This window comes from Sciurus carolinensis, chromosome 1 (assembly GCF_902686445.1).
Source record: "Sciurus carolinensis chromosome 1, mSciCar1.2, whole genome shotgun sequence".
Lineage (NCBI taxonomy): Eukaryota > Metazoa > Chordata > Mammalia > Rodentia > Sciuridae > Sciurus > Sciurus carolinensis.
Genome location: NC_062213.1, coordinates 201,906,885 through 201,931,227, shown reverse-complemented (window position 1 = coordinate 201,931,227; position 24,343 = coordinate 201,906,885). Strand labels below are relative to the sequence as shown.

General features: G+C 45.4%; 2 protein-coding genes across 4 annotated transcripts; both read left to right on the top strand.

Annotated features, from left to right (window-relative positions):
- The first annotated feature begins 2,902 nt into the window (after positions 1-2,902).
- On the top strand, positions 2,903-22,789 carry Cenps (centromere protein S). Of its 3 annotated transcripts, none has more exons than XM_047542030.1 (6): positions 2,903-3,059; positions 7,980-8,103; positions 8,781-8,814; positions 12,637-12,703; positions 14,829-14,999; positions 22,660-22,789. In XM_047542030.1, exons 1-5 carry the CDS (start codon positions 3,009-3,011, stop codon positions 14,967-14,969), a joined length of 417 nt encoding a protein of 138 aa, XP_047397986.1. In that variant the 5' UTR covers positions 2,903-3,008; the 3' UTR covers positions 14,970-14,999; positions 22,660-22,789. The 3 variants fall into 3 exon arrangements, with proteins under 3 accessions (XP_047397986.1, XP_047397980.1, XP_047397994.1); XM_047542038.1 differs by lacking the exons at positions 2,903-3,059; positions 22,660-22,789 and adding exons at positions 3,233-3,734; positions 4,667-4,898 and having other exon boundaries at positions 14,829-15,366; XM_047542024.1 differs by lacking the exon at positions 22,660-22,789 and having other exon boundaries at positions 14,829-15,366.
- Cort (cortistatin) lies at positions 21,195-22,940 on the top strand. The gene is made up of 2 exons (XM_047542049.1): positions 21,195-21,491; positions 22,660-22,940. The coding sequence occupies exons 1-2, from the start codon at positions 21,369-21,371 to the stop codon at positions 22,876-22,878; spliced, it is 342 nt and encodes a 113-aa protein (XP_047398005.1). The 5' UTR covers positions 21,195-21,368; the 3' UTR covers positions 22,879-22,940.
- The last annotated feature ends 1,403 nt before the right edge of the window (positions 22,941-24,343 follow it).

The window sequence follows — 24,343 nt, the reverse complement described above, 5'->3', positions numbered from 1 at the left end:
CTACATATTCGTGGTGTTCTATTTAATGCAGCTTAGGAGCATCAAGCGATCTGCAGATGTCCTTATTCACAGTGTGGGCAGTGGAACTCGAGCAGAGGTAAGAGCGGGAAGCAGAGGCCAGGCTGCTCAGGATGGAACCCGGCTCCGCCAGGTCTGAGCGGTCTCACCCTGGGGCTGTTTCCCCCTGTAAAGGGTGCTCAGGATCTACCTTTGACCACAGGTGAGATAGGAAACCAGTGCCTTGAACCACAGCAGGTGCCAAGTGCCCACTGAATGTGAATTACGGTGTTACAAGCTAGCGGCTGTGACCTTGTTCCTGCTGTGGAGCCGTGGTGACATCTAGTGGCCGACCAAAGGGCTACGACTGCACCAAGTCCAATGTTTCCTCCATGATCCGCAGGGCAGCACTCAGCCCTGGACCCTGTCCCAGACGCTCTGCCCCTGGGCAGGCTCCACAGGTGTCACTAGAATGATGGCCATGGATCCTGGGACGGGACTCCTTTCAAATGAGCCAGCATGGGAAAGCCTCAGAGGCGACCTGCTGCTAGGTCTATCCCTCGTGGGAGGCAAGGGCCCCCTCCAGACCTCAGGACGACCCACGTTCTCTGAGCGAGGGGCCCCAGGCTGGCAGGAGCCGTGTGACTTGCTGGATCGCCAGGCTGTGAGAGGGCTCTGGAGAGGGACAGCTGGACTGCTGCCGCAGGACTGGGCCTGCCTGGGATCACCGGGATCGCCGGCCCTGCTTGCCACCGCAGTGAGGGAAGAGGGTGGCCCAGAAGGACAGAAGCCCCTGCTGAGGCCTGTCCTGCGTGGGCTGGAAGACCATCCCAGTAGGCCAGGAATCCCCAGGGAGCAGGGGCAAGAGGCCAGAGCCACCCATCCACTCGGGATGCCACCCACTGGGCAGATGCGGCAGAAATGGCTCAGAGGGCTTATTCCATCACAGAGGTCTGGGGCCTCAGCCCTCCACACACCTGTGGGGTCTGAGGGAACTTCCCTGGAAAAGGAGGACAAGTAGTGGCTTATGTGCGTATCTTTAATTATAAAAGTAATGCATGCTGCTGGGCGTGGGGGTGCATATCTGTAATCCCAGCATCTAGAGTCTGAGGCATGAGGATCCCAAGTTTGAGGCCAGCCTCAGCAATTTAGCAACACCCTGTCTCAAAATTAAAAATTAAAAGGGCTGGAGATGTGGCTCAGCAGTAGAGCACCTGCCTAGCATGCGTGAGGCACTGGGCGCCCCGGTATTGACATGGAAGAAGAGGTGTCTCCTAGAGGAGGAACTCAAGACCAGAGGGCTTCCTGGCATATGACGGAAAATAATTTCAGCACGTCAGAGGCAAAGAGATTTACTTAAGAAGGTAGATATACACTTAAGCCATCTGGAGGGAGAAAGACCTGGATTTGGGGTTCCCGGCTCTTCATTTAAAGAAAACTTGGTAAGAGGTGGATATGAGGGGTGGGTGTGGAGAGGTACGTAGGAATGATACCAGTCTGGTGACCTCAAGATGGTTTCTCTCGGGTTGGTCAATCTCAGAATCCTCAGGAAGATGTGGTCTTCATTACCTGATCAGTACATAGCCCTGGAAAGTCCCCTAAATTTTAGGTTTTTCAAAATATTGTAGCTCTGTTTATTGGGGGCTTAATTAACAGTGCCCAGGTAGGTACACATATGTCCCAGGAATTTAGGAGAAAATGGCCTGGAAGAGAGACTGGCTTAGAAAGTGACAGGCCTGGAAAAGGGTGTGGAACTTCTGAAAGTCTTTCTTCCTCGTCCTTCCTTTATGTCTCTTTCCTACCTTTCTTTCTCTTTTATCCTGCCTCAGCAACACACATGTGGAGAGTGGGGGAGAAAATGCTGACAGCAGATTAAATGGAGACGGTGCCTCTGGTTTTTGCTTTTACATTGTGAAGAGCACAAAAACTTGAAATAGTCTAGTATTTGAATATTATTTGATTTGGCAGTTCTTTGCATACGTCACTAAGGTATGAGTGAAGCCCTGAAAAACTGAAGTTGGGAAGGAAGAAACCAACTGAAGATCCGGGCTCGGTGGCACACGCAGGTAATACCAGCAGCTCAAGTGAGGTGCTAAGCAACTGAGACCCTGTCTCTAAATAAAATACAAAATGGGGCTGGGGATGTGGCTGAGTGTCCCTGAATTCAATCCCTGGTACCAATTAAAAAAAAAAAAAAAAAAAGGAAATAACTGAAGAAAGGTTGAAAGGAGTAAAAAGATTCAATGCTGGGTTTCATTGTTTCACTTCCTCTTTTTTTCCTTTCCTTTTAGCTGTGCTGGGTATGGAACCCTGGGCCTTCCACGTGTTAGGCACGGGCTCTCCCAGAGCTACATCTCCAGCCTTTTTAAAAATTTGAGACTGGGTCTCCCTAAATTGTTGACGGTGGCCTCGAACTTGCGATCCTCCTGCCTCAGCCCGAGTCGCTGGGATTGCAGGTGTGTGCCACCACTACCGGCTTCACTTCACTTCCGAACATAAAGGAGACGTCAACACTGGCGCCAGAATTGCTCCTTTGTGGATGGCAGTGGGGTAAGCCGCTCATTCGCTGAATGGGATAGTAATTGTGCAGTAATTTTGTGACACTATTGGAGGTGACTGAATTGTAAAAACTCATGGTGGATTTTGCAAGGAACACCAAAGTGACCCTGTTCATAATTTGCTAGTTGGGGGCTATCTATCCTTTTTGCTCGTACGGTTTATTATAATGAACGTTGTACCTATATGAACACGTTATTGCGGAAAGCAGGGTGTTAAGCACATGTCGGTTCTTCAGTCGGGTCTGTGGTGCAGCAGCGACCTCAGTGGCTGGAGAAGGCTGCCAAGACCCCTTCCCGAAGTCGTCACCAGGGGGCGCGCGCGGGACAGAGAAGTTTCGCGCTTTGACCCCCGGCGCGGCCCGTCGCCCGTCGCCCTGGCGGGAAAAACTGACCCGACCGTCTGGGCAGCCGCCTTTTTCTGCCTTCGTGCGCCTTCCTGGGTCTGTCTGCGTGATGGAGGAGGAGGCAGAGGCCGAGGAGCAGGAGCGATTCTCTTACCAGCAGGTACAGCAGAAACAGGGCCGGGCTGGCGAAGGACGGCGTCCTCGTGAGAGAGGAAAAGGCCCCGAGACTCCGTCCCACTTCTCCCGGGAGTTCGCTCCCCAGTTGGCGGCTGCCGCGCGTGTCTGCGCATGCGCGGGACCTGCCGGCGCGGGCGGTTCTGGGAGGCAGTTTCCACGGTGACGCGGCTGGGTCCCGCGCGGCTGCGCACGGGGTCGAACTCCCGGGGAGCCTGGCGCGCGGGGGTCCGGCTTGGGTTCTGAGCTGCGGCCGTGGGGCTGGGGCGGGCGCTCCCCAGGGGTCCGGGCGCCGCAGCAGGCGGGATCGGGGCCGCGCAGACCTGGGCTTTGCGAAATCGCAGTAGGAATGGCCACCTCTGGGCTGATACCCGCGTTCGGGCGTTACTGGGCCTGCAGGGAGGAGCGCCATGAGAACGTCACAGCCCGTGAGGAGGCGGAAAGCCAGACCCCGGGTGGCCGGCAGCCCCGGAGAGGACTGGCGACCCTGGGTGGCCGGCAGCCCCGCGAGGACTGACGGAAGGCGCGCGTGAGCGAGCTCGGGGCTGGAAGTGGCCTCCCGGTGTCTCTCCGCAGGGTTGAATTTCCCGCCGTCGCCCACCCTCTTTCCTTTAGCTCAGACCTTCAGGAAGGCGGCAGAAGTCGTGCCAGGAACGCCCAGGTGGCTCACCTCCGCCCCCCACTTGTTAGCATTTAGCCTTGTTTGCGACCTCGAGCTTTTTTTTTTTTTTTTAAAGCTGACAGCAACCGGTATTCCCAGATGGTCCCCCATCCAAGTACTAACCAGGTCTGACCTGCTTAGAGGACAGAAGAGCAGTTGCCTAGCATGCCTGAGGCCCTGGGTTCCGTCCCCAGAACTGGAGGGTGGTATGTCCATAGACCCCCTGTTCGTTTTGTTCTGAATTATTTGAGAATTAGTTACAGATGGCCCCTGCCCCACCTTTAAGTTTTTGTTAATATTATGTGTTTTTATATACCTTTATTTTATTCGTTTTTATGTGGTGCGGAGGATCGAACCCATTGCCTCACACGTGCTAGGCAAGCACTCTGCCCCTGAGCGATAACCCCAGCACCCCTCATTTGAATATTAATAGTTGAATATACATCTCCCAGAAACAAGGGTGTTCTCTTACATCATCTCAATAAATACCACTTTTAGGAAGTTTAAAATTGATGAAATCTTGTTATCAAGCATACAGTACATATTCACATATCCCCATTTATTCCAAAGATTGTGTGTGTGTGTGTTACTGAAAATAGCACTGAGCTGTGTCCCTGGCCCTTATTTTATGAGATTGTGTCTTGGTAAGGCTGACCTCCATCTTAGGTCCTGCTTCAGCCTCCTGTCTCTGGCATCATAGGCATGCACCAGTGAAGATCTTTCTCTTAGCTGTCCTTTTCCTTTATTCAGGATTCAATCAGGGATTGAGTTAATCCTGTCTCTTTGGTCTCTTCCACCCCCCTTTTTTTACCTTTCCTGATGATAGTTTTGAAGAGTCCATTCATAGCAAAGGTGTAGTGGGAGGTAAACTCTGGGAGGGAAAATGCATTTTTGTATTTTTAGCCCCTAAAACAGGCTCTGACTCTCAATAGAAAATGCTGATTCAATGAGGTTGCAAAAGATGGGCTGAAATTTGAACCTCAGCTGAAGTGAGGTGGTAGAAGCTCCCACCTGTCATTCAACCAGCTGTTTTTAGCACTAGCTAGAGAGCAGTGAAGAAAACTGACAGGGTCCTTCCCTTGAGGAGCTTGGAGTCTTGTAATTCAGACACCAAGTGCAGCAATGTTTGTAGAAGGGAAGGAGGCACTTAACCCAGCCCAGAAGGTGAGTCGGTGGGCAGGCGTGTGTGTATGTGTGTGGTGGGGGTGGAGAGAGAAAACTTCCTGGAGCTAACAGCATGCAAAGGATCCATGTTGTGCACTCCCAATCCTAACCCTACCTTTACAAGGACCTTGAAGGAGCTACATCCCTCCCAGGTTGATGGTTCATTGGTTCCTCCAGCCAAAAGTGTCAGTGTACCTACTCTTGTGATATTTGAAAGGAAGGTAGATGCCTTGCTCATCTACCTGGCCTCTACCCAGGGTTCTGGACTTGTGGGGTTTGTTTTGTTTTTTCCTCACTGAAACACATTCATATTTCTTTTTCTTTCTTTTTTTTTTTTTTTAGCAAATGACAAAGACCCAGTTTACCAGCTTTTTAAAATCTGAACTTCACATTACATATTTAAACAATTGCCAAAACTTTACTAAATTGCTAGCATTCATGCACAACTACAAAACATCTTTAAATTGACATTAAACCAGAATGTATTACCATTAATGCGTTAGTATCTTTCATTACTAAATACTGAAAAACCAACTGAAATCATTTCTACAGGAGACTCATCCTGGCAGTGTTAGCTCACAGCAGGCTGGCACTACTTGACCCACATGTGAGCACGGGGAAAGCAGACCTGTGCTGGTGTTACAATGCAATCTTGTCCTAGCACTACTCAAAGTCAAGCTCTCATCGTATTATATTTGATACGAAAGCAAAGTGCAGGGCTGGGGAGATAGCTCAGCTGGTAGAGTGCTTGCCTCATAATCACAAGGTCCTGAGTTCGATCCCCAGTACTGCAAAAAAAAAAAAAAAAAAAAAAAAGCAAAGTGCATATGGTAATTATAACAATTTTAAAGACAAAAAGACATGGTCCTATTGTGCGATCTCAAAAATAAACTCAAAAGCCTATGACAAATAGGAGATCCAATGAGCTGTTTATAAATACTTTAGATTAGGCATAATTATACTGAAAGTCGAGTTCATTTAAATTTTCAAAAAAATGTTACTGTTAATCCCCAAATGGTGCTTGCTAGAGTTTAACATTTCTGTTAAATGCTTGTGTTGAATTGTTACCCAAGCGTAGCAGCTGCCTCTTACCATGTATTGTTGAGGACTTTGGCCGTCTCTTTGAACTTCTACTCTTGCTTTACCTTCTCGATAATTCTCTTTGTGATGCTTTTTCTGCCACTTACTATTTCAGTAGAAGTTGATATAGATTTGAAGTTGCCCATCCCACTGCTGCCAAAAGATAAGGAAGAAAATGAAATGAGGCCACTGGGACCTAGTGACCCAAAGGAAGTAAATCCTATATCAAATGAAGAAAATTCACCTCCAAATGATGGGAATCCATTGAAAGCAACAAAAACAAGCCTGCACCTTGGTTTCTGCTTCCTTGGGGACTTCTTCGATGGCCAAAAAAGTCTTTAAATGGGTCTTCAAAGAAGGCAAAGGAAAATGGGTCCCTTCCACCAAAAAATTCCCTGAAGACCCCATCTGGTTTCCAGAATGTGAAGCCAAACTCAAAATGGACTTTCAAAATGACTCCCACCTCCTCCTCCACCAGTTAATCCTTCTTTGCCATGCTTGTCATAGACATCCCTTTTTAAAAAAAATATTATTTTAGTTGTTGATAGACCTTTATTTTATTCATTTATTTATATATGGTGCTGAGAATTGAACCCAGTGCCTCACGCATGCTAGGCAAGCGCTCTACCACTGAGCCACAACCCCAGCCCCAGATGTCCCATTGTGTAGCATCTGATAACACCTCATGTGCCTTAGCTACTTGTTTGAGTTTTCTCTCTGCTGCTGCTTTATTCTGGATGCCACTGTAGTGCCAGTTTCTGATATGCCTTTTTGATATCCTCGGGGGAGGCATGCCTCTGCATGCCTAGAACTTCATGGTAGAGCTTCTGCTGCTGAGGTGGGCTTACAAACCTGCTAATCAAAAGAGGTTCAGGTGTGCCCTTACCTGCCTTTCCACATGTCCTCTACTTTTATCCTGTGTTGTATAAGCCTAGCCCTGCCAGAGACTTGAAGCAGAGGAATGATTTCCTTCTGTCTTGACCCAATTAACTGCCTAAAGGGCACAGTCCCAGACCTGACTGTCATTGTGTTTCTCAGATACCTAGCACACTGCGGGTAACTGGGCAGATAATTGTGGAATAACTGAGGGAAGCCTTGCTGATACTTGCCAAGTACCAGTCTGACATCTCCTACTGACCTGCCATCGAAATTCCTTGTCTTTACATGACATGTGTCATTACCAGTAGCTGGAAGTAATGTTTCTACAAGTCATACTCTAGAGGATCTCATTAATTAATCAATACACATGAAAACTCACTCAGCCATATGGAAAATGCTGAAGAAATTAAGCTGAGCAGATTTTCTCCTTGGTCTTATTTATTTTTGGTACTAGGGTTTGAACCTAGGAGCACTTAACCACTGAGCCCTGTTTTGTATTTTATTTAGTGACAGGGTCTCACTGAGTTGCTTAGGGAGGGCCTTGCTAAGTTGTTAAGGCTGGCTTTGAACTCGAGATCCACCTGCCTCAAGCTGCTGGGATTATAGGTGTGCGCCACTGTGCTCCCACTTATTTATTTATTATTCCTTCCCGCCCCCCCCCCCCCCACTGGGGATTGAACCCAGGGTGCTCTACCACTGAGCTATGTCCCTAGATCTGTATTTTTTATTTTGAGGCAGGGTTTTGCTAAATTGCTGAGGCTGGCCTTGAACTTTGTGATCCCCCGACCTCACCCTCCTGAGTAGTGGGGATTGTAGGCATGTACCACTGCAACCAGCTGATCTTAATTCTTAAAGGTGTGGAAAGCTCTTTTTTTATTTTATTTTTTTATATGTGGTACTGAGTATTAAACCGAGGGCCTCACACATGCCACAACTCCAACCCTTTTAGTTGTTTTTTTTTTGTTTTTGTTTTTGTTTTTGCAATGCTAGGGATTGAACCCAGGGCCTTGCGCTTGCAAGGCAAGTACTCTACCAACTGAGTTATCTCCCCAGCCCTCAAAAGCTCTTATTTGTAAACTGATCCCCAAAGTATTTTGACTTTTTTTTTTCTTCCCCCTCCAGAGGCTAAAGGCTGCGGTTCACTACACGGTGGGTCGTCTTTGTGAGGAAGTTGCATTGGACAAGGAGATGCAGTTCAGCAAACAGACCATTGCAGCCATTTCAGAGTTGACTTTCCGACAGTGCGGTATGAAACCAGGGTCTCCCTCTCTGTCTGTCAATCCCGAGGTTGGTCTGCCTGGGAGCAGTGTGTGGGTGGGACTGGCGTGTCTCACCCACACACAGAGGATGTCATCAACCTCACACTCTTCATGAAAAGCTTTTCCTGGCTGTAAGATTTGGACATTTTATGGGAAGAACTATTAGAGTTTTTTCCCTATTACACCAACACTAGAGTATTAACACCTTTTTTATTGTGTTTTAAACTACCTGATGGCTAGAACAATAGACATTAAATTTTTTATTTCAATGCTTTTTAATATTTTTATATCACCTATAGTTTGACAGCCGAACCTGTGGCATTGGTACTTGCTTAACTTTGGAGGAAATTAGTGCCTTCTCAAGCCCTAACTTGTAGCAAAATTTAATGTTAAAAGTATAGTTTCTAGAAACCAAAGGTGGAGTTACAGTTAATGGAAGGCTTATAATAAAGGGTGGAAGGCGTGAGGAAGGACAAGGAGGTCATGATGATTAAAAAAGCTGAGGGCGGTTACCAAATGACAGGGCTGCCTGAAGTGCCTCCCCTGCCCTTTAAAAGGGCTCCCTGTATTAGTCATGTCAGTGCAGCACAGACATTGCATCTCGCTCCTCCTAAGTGAGACTGGGGTCGGGATGGTTAAAGCGTATCTTTTTTTTCTCTTTCAGAAAATTTTGCCAAAGACTTGGAAATGTTTGCCAGGTGGGTGGCGAGCTCGCTGAGGAAGTGCTGCTTGCTTACATTCCGCTGACGCTGTCCATCTGGTGGTGTGTGTCAGGAGAGCTTTGGCGTGTCGTGTTTGGGGTTTTTGTAGATGCTTGGTCTCTAATCGTGATTCTGCAGGAATTTAACATCTGCTTTAATCATGCCGATTCAGACTTGTCACTTTTGGAAGTTCTCCAAGTATTTTCTGGTAAAAAAAAAAAAAAAAACCCAAGTTACTCAGTTTCAGGTTGAAAAGGCCTGAGTGACGTCTCCAGGACTCTGAATGTGCGGGTGTTATTTTAAGAACCGTGCTTCCAGGATGGTTTGATTGCTCGGCTTGGGAGTGAGCCGTCCGCCCTCTGAGGGGGCCGTTGTGCTCCAGGCAGTGATTGCTCGCAGGTGTATAGATGGTGACGGGCAGAGGCCTTCGTTAGCCACCAGATGAGTAAGACATGCTCTGTGGAAAGGGATGACTTGCTTTCAGCTGGTAAATCTTGAGCTTTTACAAGTGATTTATGCTCATCTCTTCAATTAGTACTCAGATAATTGAAAACAATCACAAGAAATTGCTTTTATGCAGCAGCTGGAATGACTGAGGCAGGCATGAAAGGCTAAAGCTTTCTCGCTTGCTACCACTTCTGAGCTGGTGCCAGCGCCTCCCACGCCACAGCATTCACCTTGCTCCTATTAGCTCTTTGTTTCTGGAATGAATATTTTGAATGAATTAAAGCACTAGGTTCTCAGAGGGCAGGTTCTAAATCTTTCCTACTCCTGTATATATTAGTCCCTAAAAACCGCTTACTATTGTCAACTTGGCCAAGAGGGATATTATGAGATACCCATAGCTCAAATGGCTTGTGTGTTGTTCACTCAGGGGCTGTCCCTGTGTGGCCCGCCACAGGAAATACATTTATCACCTTTGTTTCCCACTTTTGTGTTAAATGTGGAAAAAGACAATGAAAAATCTAAAATACTTTTGTAAAAATTCTAGAAACAAAAAAGGAATTAGGAGCTGAGCTGAGCTCAGTGACAGAGTATGTGCTTAGCATGTGGGAGGCCCTCAGTTCCATCTCCAGCACCAAAAAAAAAAAAAGGAAAGAAATGGAAATATTTAGTACAGCAACATATTGAGCTTTCAGATAGTTTGTGTTTTTCGTAATTACATGAAACGTTAACCTACTGCTGCATCCTGTGGGGAGTTGGTGTGTATGACTTAAGGCCGGAGCTCTAGAAGGCAGGAGCTGACAGCTTACCTGAAAATCTGTTAGTGAAAGGGTTTCTGAAAAGTCTCTCAGCAGCTCTTCTCTGTCAGAGGCTCTCCTCACTGCTTGTCACCTGCAGTGTCTGTGTGTATTCCCAAGCTCCCCAGCCTCTGCTGAGAGCCAGAGCCATGCAGAACCCAGCAAGCTGGCCTGGGACCAGGGATGCTTCCCTTCTACCTGGGGCAGTCCACAAGTGCAGATTTTCTTTGAAGACTCATTTTTACATGAATTTTACCTTCGTTTTCATGATATTTCAGCTTGCTTTTGTGTAAAAAAGTATTGCTTTAAAACTTATCACTGAACAAGACTGATGTTCCCTAAAGGTCACTGTTTTCCTTGGAGCTTTGTGTATTCTCTGTGATAACTTGTATTCCCAGGGTTATGATGACCCCTATTTGAGATATCTGAAATATGTATTTCAGGCCAGCTGTATATCAAATAGTCTTTGTAGACTGGTCTGGGAACATAATCAGCATTTATGACATTATTTTGATGAGAAATGCATTTACATTCTACATAACTAACTAACCTGGGAAAACCATTTCCCAATTTAAGTTGTAAACTTCCTTTATTTAGTTTTGGAATTTTTAGTCTTCTCGTATTGTCATTATGTTAACGATCAAAACCTTTAAAGTAGATATTATTCTACAGTAAATAAATTCTGGGAACATTTTGGAATAGTCTTCAGAACATGAACCTGTGTTGCTTAGAGTGTTATATGAAAAATTGCTGGCCTGGGATTGTAGCTCAGCAGTAGAACACCTTCCTAGCACGCTTGAGACCCTGGGGTTCCATCCCCCATACTGCAATACGGAAAGAAAAGAAAGAAGAGAAAAATTGCTGGTATTGTCCCTGGAGTAATTTTCTGGAGTCAGAGGTTTGTCTTAGAGGAGAGTCTGATGTGTTGTGGCTGGCGTGGGATCTACCTGTTCCTCCACATAGGAGAGAATTAACTTATAAAATCTTATGCAAATACCAGATACCACACCAAGAGGTTGAGAGGATTGAGCTTGTTGTTTCCCCAGAACTTCCTTGTGAACAGATAAGGTCACTCTGTAAAGGCAGTATGCTTATTCCTTTCACTGAACTTTAAATAAATATAGATAGAGCAGCCCAATAGTGTGACTAAGACAGGGCCATGCTGTGCCGTGAGCACTTGGTACTCCAGCGAGGACATCTGTAGGCTGGCCTTGTACTTTGTGGCTGTCTGCCTTTATATCACCTGTTTGTCGTGGTCCTTGCAGGTTGCAGATTAGAAGTTATTCACCCCGTCTACCTCTGGTACTGGGGTTTGAACCCAGGGGCGCTCTTCCACTGAGCTATAACCCCAGCCTTTTTAAAATCAAGGTCTGGTTGCATTTCCTAGGCTGCCTTGAACTTCGATCCTCCTGCCTCGGCCTCCTAGGTGCTTAGATTTACATGTGGGCGCCACTGCACCCAGCTAGAAGGTCCCTCTTCAAATGGTATTATCTCATGACAAGCAGATACTGTCATTCATGATGAAATGACATGTGATACTGTATATGTAGCAGGATGTAATTTCTGTGTGATTTTATCTTTCACTCAGCAGTTATTCAGTGAGGACTAATATGTGCTGACCACTTTGCCAGTTATTAAGGATGCGTTGATTCCTACTTATTCCTGCTTACAAAGTTCTTATTTATTTTGGGCAGAAGTTAGTAATGGCAAGAAGGGATGTAATCAGAGTAATAAATTATTGAATACAGCTTATTATCTAAAATTATCTTTCATAGCAAGAATAAGAGGACTGGAATGAGACTTTGGGTCCAAGTTGTGAGCAAGAGATACACTTTAAAGGATCTTCTTTGTTCTGCTGAGGCTGCTGTGGAGGGGAAGGCAGTAACAGCTGCCAGGGAGGGGTGCTGGAAGGCATCTGCATATGCTTTTTCCTGTCCTTTAACCCTTGGAGAACAGCTTTGGGACCTTGCTCTAAGTAAAGCCTTTCTTCATGTAAATTCTCTTGTTCTTGTATCTAATGTGTATTTAAGCAGAAGCTATCTTTGTATTTTGAGATTTATTTTCTCTGCACTAAAGTTGTACAGTGATATTTTTCTTGTTCTTCGTGTGATATTCACTGTGACCACACGAATCACTTTGGAAGGATTTTAACTCAGAGGAGTTAAAATCTTTGGTCCCTGTGGCTCTCAGGTGAGGTGGACAGTTGGGCTTCTGCCTTCTCTGGGTCTCTTTATCTAATTGGTGTCTTGGCTAGTAAGTTCATTCATTCAAATTTTTTTTTTTTTTTTTTAGTTTAGATGGACACAATACCTTTGTTTTATTTTTATTTATTTTTATGTGGTGCTGAGGATTGAACCCAGTGCCTTAGACGTGCCAAGTAAGCGCCCTACCACTGAGCTGCAGTCCCAGCCCCTAACTTTATACATTTTAAATGTTACTGTTGCTTAATGACCATAATCTAACAAGATGTTACTTAGGGATCCTGGCTAGTTTGCAGTCTGACCATGAACTTTTATATTTCATCAGAACTTTAAATAACAGCAAACATTTTGGTGACTTGTTTCTGCCCTTTCCATAGACATGCAAAAAGAAGCACAATTAACACCGAGGACGTGAAGCTCTTAGCCAGGAGGAGTAATTCACTGGTGAGAGATGAATTTCTTTGCTCATTCCCCTTTCCCATCAGAATACATTATTCCCAATGAATCACTTGAAGCTGTGAAGTTAATCCCTAGGGCACCTTGCATTAAAAACTAGAGATGGTTGAACCATGTAGACCTGCCTGAAATTTATGGTCTTTCTTTCATGATGATGAATCTTGTGAAGCCAATTTGAGATTTTCTAATCAGCACTCTCTGAATTTCACAATTTGCCTTTTCTGTAATCTCTCAAAACTTTGGCCCCATGTTTCATTTACAACATGATGTCAGAGACTGTTCACAGGCTAGTCTGTGGGGATGGGTTTCTTATGGTGCCCATGGTTCTCCTCACCAGCCAGGTGTGAAAGAGAATCTCTGAGGCTGAATGTGCAGGAGAAAGCATTTGCTCTCTTTCCTTTTTTTTTTTTTTTTTTTTTTTTGCTTGCTGGGGGGCAGTGTGGGGAGGCGTACTGGGAAATCAGCCCAGGGGTGATTTACCACTGAGCTACATTTATTTCTTATTTTGAGACAGGGTCTCACTAAGTTGCTCATGGCCTTGCTGAGTTGCCCAGGCTGGCCTTGAGTTTGCAGTTCTCCTGCTGCAGCCTCCCAAATAACTGAGATTATAGGCATGAACCAACATATCTGGTCACATTTTCTATCTTTTCAAGTCTAGAGATTATTTTGACTAAACTTTCATTTTTCAGGTGTAGACACAGAGATGCTGTGATCATTTCAGGCTAGTGGCTGTGGCTGATGGCAGACCCAGGACACTGGGAGGGTGTCCTGTCTGAGTCCAATGCTAGCCATTAAAACACTTGATGGCCCCCTCAATAATGGGGCTCCACAAGGCAGGGTTTCTTTGCTTTTGTTCTCAGCTCCATCATCACAGTTTCTAGACCAGTGCCAGGTACACAAGAGGTGCTCAACCATAGTTGTCCCATGAATAAATCTGTATAGCGTTTTACTCAAACTCCTGCCTCAGCCTTCTTGAGTAGCTAGGACGATAGGACCACACCACCACACTCGGCCTGTGTGCAGTTTTAATGATACATCGTTAGTCCCACTTTATAAGCTTGGCAACTGTACTTCAGTAACTCCCCAAAGTTAAGTATGAAGTTTTTTTTTTTTTCTTTTTCTTTTTTTTTTTTTGGGTGCTGGGGATCGAACCCAGGGCCTTGTGCTTGTAAGGCAAGCACTCTACCGACTGAGCTATCTCCCCAGCCCAAGTATGAAGTTTTGTGGTTGAAAGCTGAAGCTTAACCTTCTAACCCTCAGTCCAGTGCTGTTTCCTCCACCTTATCTTTTCTACTCTGCTCTCTTAATGTCCTTTCTCCAAAGTTTAAGTTAAGGTTAGGGATGTGGCATTGGGCAGACATTCTTCTCTTTGTAACTTCTGCACAGTCATAATTTATTTGGTCTCCTTAGGTAACAATTTCTGTTGCAAAGGAATGGCCATTTACCTCATCTAGGAATATTGGGAGTTAATCTCCTTGTATGTTTGTTTTCTTCAGAATATTGTTTTTATTTTGAACTCTTAATTTTTTTTTTATCATATAGACCTGATGACAGAGGAATATAGCTAAATTTGTGCTCTGAGAGCAAGAGGAACATTTCTTATTTATCTTGTATCCCAAGTACTTGCAATATAGCAGTTGCCCAATAAACTTGGATAGGTGAAGGGATTGATGATACTCTTGCATTGTTTTTCGTGGTGCGAGGATGGAACCCCCAGCTGCCTTGCTAAGCAAGCACTCTGTGGCTGAGCTCCTCCCCCGCCCTCCACTTTCAATTTATGTAGTAAACTTGTGATCCATGTCTTCTATAAACTTTTTTTTTTTTTCAACTGGGGCCTTCTACATGCAAACTTCACATTTTAAATTCTTTTGATTATTCAAGGAACTCTTACATTGTTTGGAAGATATGTGGATAGCAGTCAGTTGATTTTTGTAGTTGATTCCTTTTTCTAGAAAAAAGTTTTGAAGCTGCCTTTAACTCTAAGAAATGTAACCTAGGCTTTTCTACCCAAATTCTTTGTGTGCAAGTGTTTGGGGAAGGTGTGGTTATTATTTTTAGGTTTATAAAATTATTTACAAGCATATTAAGTACTTTTTTTTTTTTTTAATTGTAGCTAAAATACATCACGGAGAAAAGTGATGAGATTGCTCAGTGTAACCTGGAACGAAAGGCAAGGAAGAAGAAGAAGTCAGAGGATGGAAACAAAAGCTCAAGGGAGACTGCAGAAGCTGAGGCAGTGGACAGCGAGGACTGAGCTCTCCCACTTAGAAAAGCAGCTCAGCAGGTAGAGCCTCTGGGAGTGCCTGTCGCCACAAGAGGAGTTTTGAAGGCATAAGTAGAGATTTAAAGGAAAAACAGGCTAGGTAGCTTTGTGTGCTGAATTCTCCAAGCCATTAACTGCAAAAGCTGGTTCAAAAGACACCCAGAAAGTCCAACAAATACGCCTGTGTGTTCCTCAAGCACACAAAGCAGGTGTGCGTACGAATGGGGTACCTGGGACTTACATGCACTGTAGCTGATAAAATTGGGTGGGCAAATAAACATGATAGGCTTTTTCAAGCAAAAACCATAGTTATTTTTAATTCTTTTACATAATTTTCTTAGCTAAAGGACAATTTCTGAAAGACAAATAAAGCTGTATTTATATAGCTACCTAATTACCAGTGTTGTTTTTTATCGTGTGCCACCTGTGATCACAGATAAACAGATGATGTTTGTGAGTGGTCCTTTTTACTTTTTAAAGGTGATTTTTTGCAGAAACACAGTTTAGATGACTTTTCTCTGGCTATTTTTTAATTCGACTGTGGTTCTACTGTGCAGAATTTTGCGTCAGTGGAAGATCTGGAGTTACCACTGCAAAACATTTCAGGATGTTGTCCTTTGTTTTAGTTTTTGAGAGATGATGTTGTCAAGGGCACCAGTTCTGTCTTCTCCTGTCTTTGGGGTTCTATACGTCCAGGACCAGCCTTTCTTTTACGGGGCAATAGGGACTGCACTTATAGAGCCCATGCTGTGTGCCAGGCTCTGTGCTGGGTTCTCCACACAGTGCCTCTTTGGATCTTCGCAACTTTATGACTGTCCCTTTTTATTGACAAGAAAACTGAGTCTTGGCACAGTTAGCCAGCTACCCAGGATCACCAGGCTGTTTATCAGTAGAAATGGAATTTGCATTCAGGTCTGTTGACTCTAGTGTGGGGAAGAGTGAAAGGGCATGCACTCTGGGTAGAATTTATACTATCCATGCTCCCAAGAGCAGCAGAAGACACCCCACAGTCTGATCCGAGAAAGGTTCTGGCCATGGTCAGTCAGGCACTGACCTCACTCTTAATGATTTCAGGTTCTGCAAAGAATCAAATAATTTGAGCCCATATATTAATTGTAACATCTGGATGTCACATCAGTGAGAGACAAGTGAATCATAAGATCTTCCATTGTTCTCATACATTCAGCCCAAGATCCATGTGTAGCAACTGTATTTGCAGATAAACTGTCTTTAAACATCTCCTCAAAAAAGTGTAGAGTGTGGCACTCTATACTTCCCAACGATTGACAGAACTAGGTCTCAAAATCACCCTAGCTATGTGATTTTCTGAAACTGTGTTTCTATTAGTGAAATTGGGTTAAAAATACCTTATAACAAGGTTTTATGTGATGATAAAAGGAAATGGGTAGGGCTGTTGTAGCACAACTTATTTGTAAATTTCTGTCACTGAAGAGACTCATTCTGCATGTGACTGAAAATGGTGAGCCCCTGTGTATAGTGGTGTCCCGCCTGATCAGGGGGCTGTGAGGGCACCTCCTGTGTGGCAGGAGTATTCTGACACATCCTCTAGCCAGATTAGAAAACTGACTTGACATTCACGTGGTCTTTTGGTTTATGTGGCACATTTATTCATGACCTATTTCTCCTTTAGACAAGTGGTCTTAGGACACATTTTTCAGGGATCGTAACACAGGTGCAGGCCAGACTCAGTAGGAAATAGTTGACTTGGCTCCCCATGTTCTTGTGAGTTGCCTGTGCCCTGCAGTCCAGTTAGGGTTTAGTTTATTCTAGAAGGTCCAAGTTGATGTCAGTCATCCTCTATGATTCTGTCTTTGGTGACATAGGGCAAAAAGCACTCCTAGGGGCCACTTCCTCATGGGCTTGCTCCTGGAAGCTCATTTGAACTTTCACTAGACTAACAGATGATTAACCACGTGAAGAGGCTGATGTCTGAAATAAATGGAAACACAGGGCAATTTACATTAAGGTAGTTGTTGTCCTGCTTAGACCAATTCCTCAAAAAGCTTGAAAAAAAAGGTCCTGAACTAATTTGTTTTTTAGTGACATTAACAGGAGCCAGTGAGGGTTGGAAACATCTTGTGCAAAGGTCTGCACCAGCTTATAAATGGCTGATACCTTTGTTTTAAAGATTTTTTTTTTTTTGGTGCAGGGATTGACCCCTGGGGGCTTAACCACTGCGCTATATCACCAGCCCCTTTTTTTTATTTTTTATTTTGTGACAGGGTCTTCCTAAGTTGCTTGGTAAGTTGCTGAGGCTGGCCTTGAACTTGTGATCCTCCTGCTGCAGCATCCCAAATCACTGGGATTACAGGTGTGCTCCACCATATCCAGCTTTTTTTTCCTTTTCTTTTTTTAAAAATATTTTTAGCTGTAGATGGACACAATATCTTTATTTTATTTTATTTTAGTATGGTGCTGAGAATCAAACCCAGTGCCTCACACGTGCTAGGCAAGCACTCTACCACTGAGCCACAACCATAGCCCCCATGCCCAGCTTGATGGCCAATATCTTAAAAAACTTATATGTCTAAGAGATGTTCATTAAGCCAGGTGTGGTGCTGCACACCTGTAACCCCAGCTGCTGGGGAGGCTGAGGCAGGAGGACTGTGAATTCAAAGCCAGCCTCAGCAAAAGTGAGTCACTAAGCAACTCAGAGACCCTGTCTCTAAATAAAATACAAAATAGGGTTGGGGATGTGGCCCAGTGGTTGAGTGCCCCTGAGTTCAGTCCTCGGTACCCCCCAAAAAGAAAGATTCATCAGGTTATGCTAATACTCTTTGCTGAAGTGGAGAATCTCTGGAGAACCTCAGAGGAAGGTTAGTCCATCTTCCTGCCAACGCAGGAACCAATCTGTAGCCTTCCTGCTGTGTGGTTCCCAGTCTCTTGAACACCTCCGAGGACAGAGCTCTTTCCATTAATCAGTTTCTTCTAGCTTCTGTACCCATTAGGATAAGCAGCCCTGTTTTCACAGTGATTCAGAACTGAGCTCCTTTTACTCAAAGTTCCCATTGTTCCTCTTTTCAGAAACACGCATTGTTGTAGACAGCATTGGATTGGGCGCTCCAGGAGGGCGGGCCTCGAGGTGGTGAGCACAGTGCGCTTGGCACGCCACAGGACCCAGGGGATGCTTGTGGCCCGTGGTCTGATGAGCTGAAGCCCTTGTGTAGCTTACGTGGCTCTAACCAGGGGTCTGACCCCAGCATTGCTTGGGTTGGATTGTGACTGTCCTACCTCCAGAGCTTTTGTTGAAGTCTTTGTCCTCAGGGTGGCACTGTTCAGAGGTGGTTGGGCCTTTGGTAGGTGGAGCCTAGTGGAAGGTCTCTAGGTCACTGAGGGGTGTGGCCTCAAGGCGGATCGAGAGACCCTGGTCCCTTCTTTCCTTGCTCTCTGGCTCGTGATGTAAGCAATTCTACTTTGCCATGTGCTCCTGCCATGTATGCTGCCACACCACAGGCCCTTGACCATGGGACAGGCATTTATGGACTGGAACTTGCAAAACTCTGAGCTTTTCTGTTTATAAGCCAATTATCTCAAGTATTTTGTTTTACTGACAGAAAGGTGACTAATGCAAACATTCTGTGGTGAGGCATGCACATTGATATGACCGGGGAGCGTGCATGTGTTTCAGTGAGAATTCCTCACCTTGATGCCTGGTTTGTGTTCTGCTTGTGGTAGTTGCTTATATGGTCTCATTTGATGCTCATGACTTTGAGGAAGTGGGTAGTAGACATTGTTCTAGCCCCATTTTGTAAATGAGACCACTGAGGCTACAGATAGGTTAATTCAGTGATAATGTAACGATTGTAGACTTGAGTCCTCCCCTTGAAGTCCTAAAATATGTTGCCATCTTCTTTTCTTTTTGTACCAAGGATTGAACTCAGGGGCACTACACCATTGAGCCATACCCCCAGCCCTATTTTCTATTTTATTTAGAGACAGGGTCTCACTGAATTGCTTAATGCTTTGCTTTTGCTGAGGCTGGCTTTGAACTCATGATCCTCCTGCCTCAGTCTCCCAAGCTGCTGGGATTACAGGTGTGTGCCACCATACCCAGCTGTCACCACCTTCTTGAAAACAACCAGGGATAAGCTACCAAGAAGCACACTTCTCATCCCCCTGGAAATTTTCTTATCTTTCATATGTCCTACCCCCTAGGTGGTTACAGTCAGGGTGTCAGGGAGTCAGGGAGCAGGTGGCGTGAATTCTTTGTGGTACTTGTGTTCTGTGTACAGGGCAGGGGTTGTAGCTCAGTGGTAAAATACCACTGGACTCAATCCCTAGGGCCCACTGCTATCCCCTAAAATGAGTTCTGTGTGCAGACTGAGTGCTCAGAATGTTTAATTTAAAGTCCATCAAATGAATTTCATAAAATAGTCTAATCATGTAAGAAGTTGACTGAGCTGCCACAAATGTCCCATCTGCAAGAACACCTCAAAAAATTTTTTTTTAGATTTTGTGGGCCGGGGATATAGCTCAGTTGGTAGAGTGCTTGCCTTGCAAGCACAAGGCCCTGGGTTCAATCCCCAGCACCGAGAAAAAAAAAAAAAAAATTAAAAATTTTGAAACAGGGTCTCACCAAGTTGCCCAGGCTGGCCTCGAACTCACAGTCCTCCCACCATAGCCTCACAAGTAACTGGGATTATAGCTGTGCACCACTGCACGCAGCTGGGTGAATAAAAAAATTGTGGGGATTATTTTAGGTAAAAAAGAAATTACTGTGGTATAGAAATAAAGAACTAAACATCATGCAGTGTAAAGCTGCAGGTCATCAGGGCATGTTAGTTTTACATGGAACATTAGCACAATTGAGCAGGGACTAAGGTGGAGCTCAGTGCTAGAGCACGTGCTTAGCACAGGTGAGGCCCTGGGTTTGAGCCCCAGGACTCCAAAAAGAAAAAAAAAAAAAAAGTGACAAATTCAAGGTTGAGATTTCCCTTGTTGAAAGGGTGTGAATCAGGACTTTGGAAAACTGAAAATGCCCATGTTCATTTCTGGAAAGAGCTGTCAGTTCTCTTTGCTTTGGTTGAGAAACTGCTGTAGATGCTGCCGTGTCGGGAAGGTCTGGGGTGGTGGTTCAGGTCTTCTGACTGCCTCATTTGGGTGAAGGGATCCATGCATTTGTCTGTCTGTGTGGGTCTGAAACTACAACCCTGAGGAGAGCCAGGAGGTGGCAGAGAAGGACTTTGCTTCCAGGCATTGGTGCTGTTCTGGGGAGCAGGGTGGTCCTGGGAGCTGGCCAAGTGCATGTCAGCATAGCTCCTCAAAGGTGTCTGTGACCTACAGAAAGGTGTCTTACACATGACACAGTCACACGATGTGAAATGATATCTGACTTTATGTGAAGCAGTCTTTATTTAAAAAAAAAAAAAAGTCCTAGCAACTTGGGAGGCTGAGGCAGAAGGACCCCATGTTCAGGGTTCACAAGGCCAGCCTCAGCAACTTGGCGAGGCCCTAAGCAACTTATAGGATGCTGTGTCAGAATGAAAAATAGAAAGGCCTGGGGATGTGGCTCCATGGTTAGGCACCTAGGACTCAACCCCTGGTACCAGAAACAAAGTTCTAGTCTCCGACCCCTCGGTGGGTTTGGAAACCATCAGGTGAGGCCTGGCTTCTCCCCGCCTGAGTGTCTCCTGGAGTCACAAGTGCTCTTGGCTCCTCCCGGCACCTGCCTCACCCTTCTACACGTTGGGCTCACTGGACAGTCTGAGAAGGCCTGGCCTGGGTCCAGTGGGTCTGGTCTGCTGTGGGGAGGGCAGTGCTGGGGCGGGATCACCCAGGTGGTCCTTGTCCACAACTAGGTGAAGCCAGTGGTCTGTCGCCGTGTCACTCTGCACACTTATTGCTCCTGGTTTCTTTTGCTCATAGCTCATGGGTGCTGGGGCAGGAACCCAGGGCCTTATGTATGCTAAGCACGTGCTCTTCCCCTGAGCTACACCCCCAATCTCTCAGTCATACTTTGATATGGGCAAAATCTTACATTTTAAGCTCCTTATCCAAGCTAATTGTACATTATGTTAAATCACTTGGTTTTGTTCTCGAGGCTTCCTGCTGGCTGTAGGCATAACTGTGAGGAAGTAGAACTTCCTCAGAAACAATTGCACATGGATTCCAGAATAAGAGCAAATTCATTCCAAACACAGGAAGAGACCTGAGGCTTTAATTAAGGGGCTAAATTCATCCCCAAACCCTTTTGTGGGCACTGATTGCTCAAGCTCATGCGTCACTCATGCGTGAGTGTGAGGAAAGAGGGCCACAGGTTTTCGATCGACACGTATAGACACCAAAACAGCTGGCGCTGGAGCTTAAAATACCCCAGTCTCCAGAGAAGAGATCCACATCCACACAACATTGACTTCAGGGCTGCCAAGGATGGGCAGCAGCAGAGCCGGAGGGAAGCGCCTGTGGGCCTGTGGGGTGGTGCTGCTGCTGCTCTGGGGGGCCACGGCCACTGCTCTTCCCCTAGAGGGTGGCCCCAACGGCCAGGACAGCACGGTGAGTACGGTGCCCACTTGGCCACATGCTAGCTTGCTGCCAGTGCATCTCTTTGCCTGGCACCTTGGCCATCCTGGGGGTTCCCAGCATCTGCGTGGCCGAGTGTGTGCACAGGGCAGGGCAGAGTGCTGAACTCGTGTCCTCAGCCGCCCCATTCCATTCAGACCCCTGATTCTTAGGACTTCACTTGTCCCAGTCTGGGAAGTTTGTCAGAGACCTCTGCAGTTCAGGGAGCCTCCTCCTGTGCTGGCTCCGCTCTGCTCGGCTGAGATGCTGCCGCGGCTCTGGGCTGCCTCTGCGCTGTGGAGCGGCTCCTGCCCTTTCCTACTGCTGCTTCCGGAGCCCTCATGTATTCATGCTGCCCTGTTCTCACTGGCTCAGATTAACTGACATCATTACGTTTTCCGCTGTGAGCATTCGTAACTTCATGGGGTAATTTATTTCTCTTCTTCCCATTTTGAAAAAGTTCCAAGAAAGAGTACATAAAGTTGACTATTAAAAATGGATTATTTTCCACAATTACCTGATGAATTTCAGACAGGTCATGTATCATCAGATTACTCTTAGACACTTTCTATGGAATTTGAAAGATCAGGCTGGGGTGTAGCTCAGTGGTAGAGCACTTGCCTTATGCGCGTAAGGCACTGGTTTAATCCCTAGTACTGCCCCCCAAAACAATAAGAAGAGACCAAAATGTAGCATCTCAATCTGATCTGTCTCAGAGAAGTATGCCTCATGGTGGGACAAATTAAAATTTTCCTGACCCACTTCAGGCTTCTTCGTTGCCAGTCATTTGGGAGGTGTTGGGAGGTAGTGGTGACAGATTTCCCAACCACTCTAATTAAGGACCTCAGCCAAGATTATGGGGCAGAACTAGTAGAATTTTTTTTTCCCTGTCTGAAAATTATCGACTTTCCTCTAATTAGAGCAATTTCTTTAAGATATTCTCTTAACTTTCTCATCCTTTATTTTATTTCTTTGTAGGGCTAGAACCCGGGGCTTTGTGCATGCTAGGAAATATCTTTCTCACCCTTTAAATACAAATGTAATTTATTGTTAAGGAGATCTTTTCTTTCTGTTTTTAAAGTGAAGAATTCACATATCCTTTAATGCTGGCTGAGCCAGATGGTGATTTTTCTTTTCTTTGTCATCTGCTTCTCTTTAAAAGCATATGCAGGAAGTGGCAAAAGTAAAGAAAAATGGCCTCCTGACTTTCCTTGCTTGGTGGCATGAGTGGGCCTCTCAGGCCAGTCCCGGAGCCCTTACTGGAGGGGATGCCAGTGAGGTTTCCAAACGGCAGGAAGGCCCACCCCTTCAGCAGCCCCCACGCCGAGATAAAACGCCGTGCAAGAACTTCTTCTGGAAGACCTTCTCCTCCTGCAAATAAGCCACCCAGGATGACTTACTTGTGTAAAGTGTGATGACAGACCCAAATAAAGCCTATGAAGAAGCAGGGATCTTTCTTTGTGAGGCAGTTTTTTTCTCCTTCCCACTATATTCATAAAGTATTTTTCAGCTTCTTGGGAGGCTGAGACAGAAAGATAGCAAGTTGGAGGTTAGCCTGGGCATCTTGGCAAGACCTTGTCTCAAAATTTAAGAGGGAGCTGGGGCTGTAGCTCAGTGGCAGAGTGAGGCACTAGCATATGCACTAGCATATGTGAGGCACTGGGTTCAATCCTCAGCACCACATAAAAATAAATAAACGAAATAAAGACATGCTGTCCACCTACAAAAAACTACAAAAATATTTAAAGAAAAAAATCAAAAAGAGAACTGGGGATGTAGCTCAGTGGTAGAGCGCCCCTGGTGTCAATCTCCAGTACTGCAAAGAGAAGTATTTTTAAAATTTCAACGATACCCAATACTGACAGTATTTAAAGCAGTAATTGAGAACCCCAACTGAATACTGTATGTGTATGTATGTGTTACTGGGGATTGAACTTGGGCATTCTACCCCTGAGCTACATCCCCAGGCTTTTTTTTTTATTTTTATTTTGAGACAAGGTCTCATTAAGTTGCTGAGGCTGGCCTCAATCTTGTGATCCTCCTGCCTCAGTCTCCCTACTAGCTGGGATTACAGAGTGCCAGATGGTTGATTTTTCTTTCTTTTGTCATCTGCTTCTCTTTAAAAGCATATACAGGAAGTGGCAGAAATAAAGAAAAATGGCCTCCTAACTTTCCTTGCAGCCCAACCCAAGTGAACATTTTTTTCTTCTTTTTCCATATTTTTTACTGGTACATTGTAGTTGTACATAATGATGGGATTAGTTGCTATGTATTCAAACGTGAATACAACATAACAATATAATTTGATCAATATCGCTCTCCAGCCCTTGTCCCCACCTCCCACTCCTTGAGTAAATACTTTTTTTTTTTTTTTTTTTTGGTACTCGAGATTGAATCCAGGGGCTCTCAACCATTGAGCCACATCCCCAGCCCTTTTTAATATTTTATTTAGAGACAGAGCCTCTCTAAGTTGCTTAGGGCCTTGCTAAGTTGTTGGGGCTGGCTTTGAACTTGGAATTCTCCTGCCTCAGCCTCATGAGGTGCTGGGATTACAGGTGTGGGATTACAGCCTGTGCCAGGCTGGATGACTACTTTTGATAAAGATTTTGGTGGTTCTTGCCAGACAAGTTGCCCATGTCTGTAATCTCAGCAACTTGGTAGGCTGATGCAGGAGAATCAAAAGGTCGAGGCTGACCCAGGCAATTTGGTGAGACCCTGTCTCAAAATTTAAAAAATAAAATAAATGTCTGGGGGAATGTAGCTTAGTGGCAGAGCACTTGCCTAGCACACTCAAGGCCCTGGGTTTCATCCCTAGTAACACACACACACACACACACACACACACA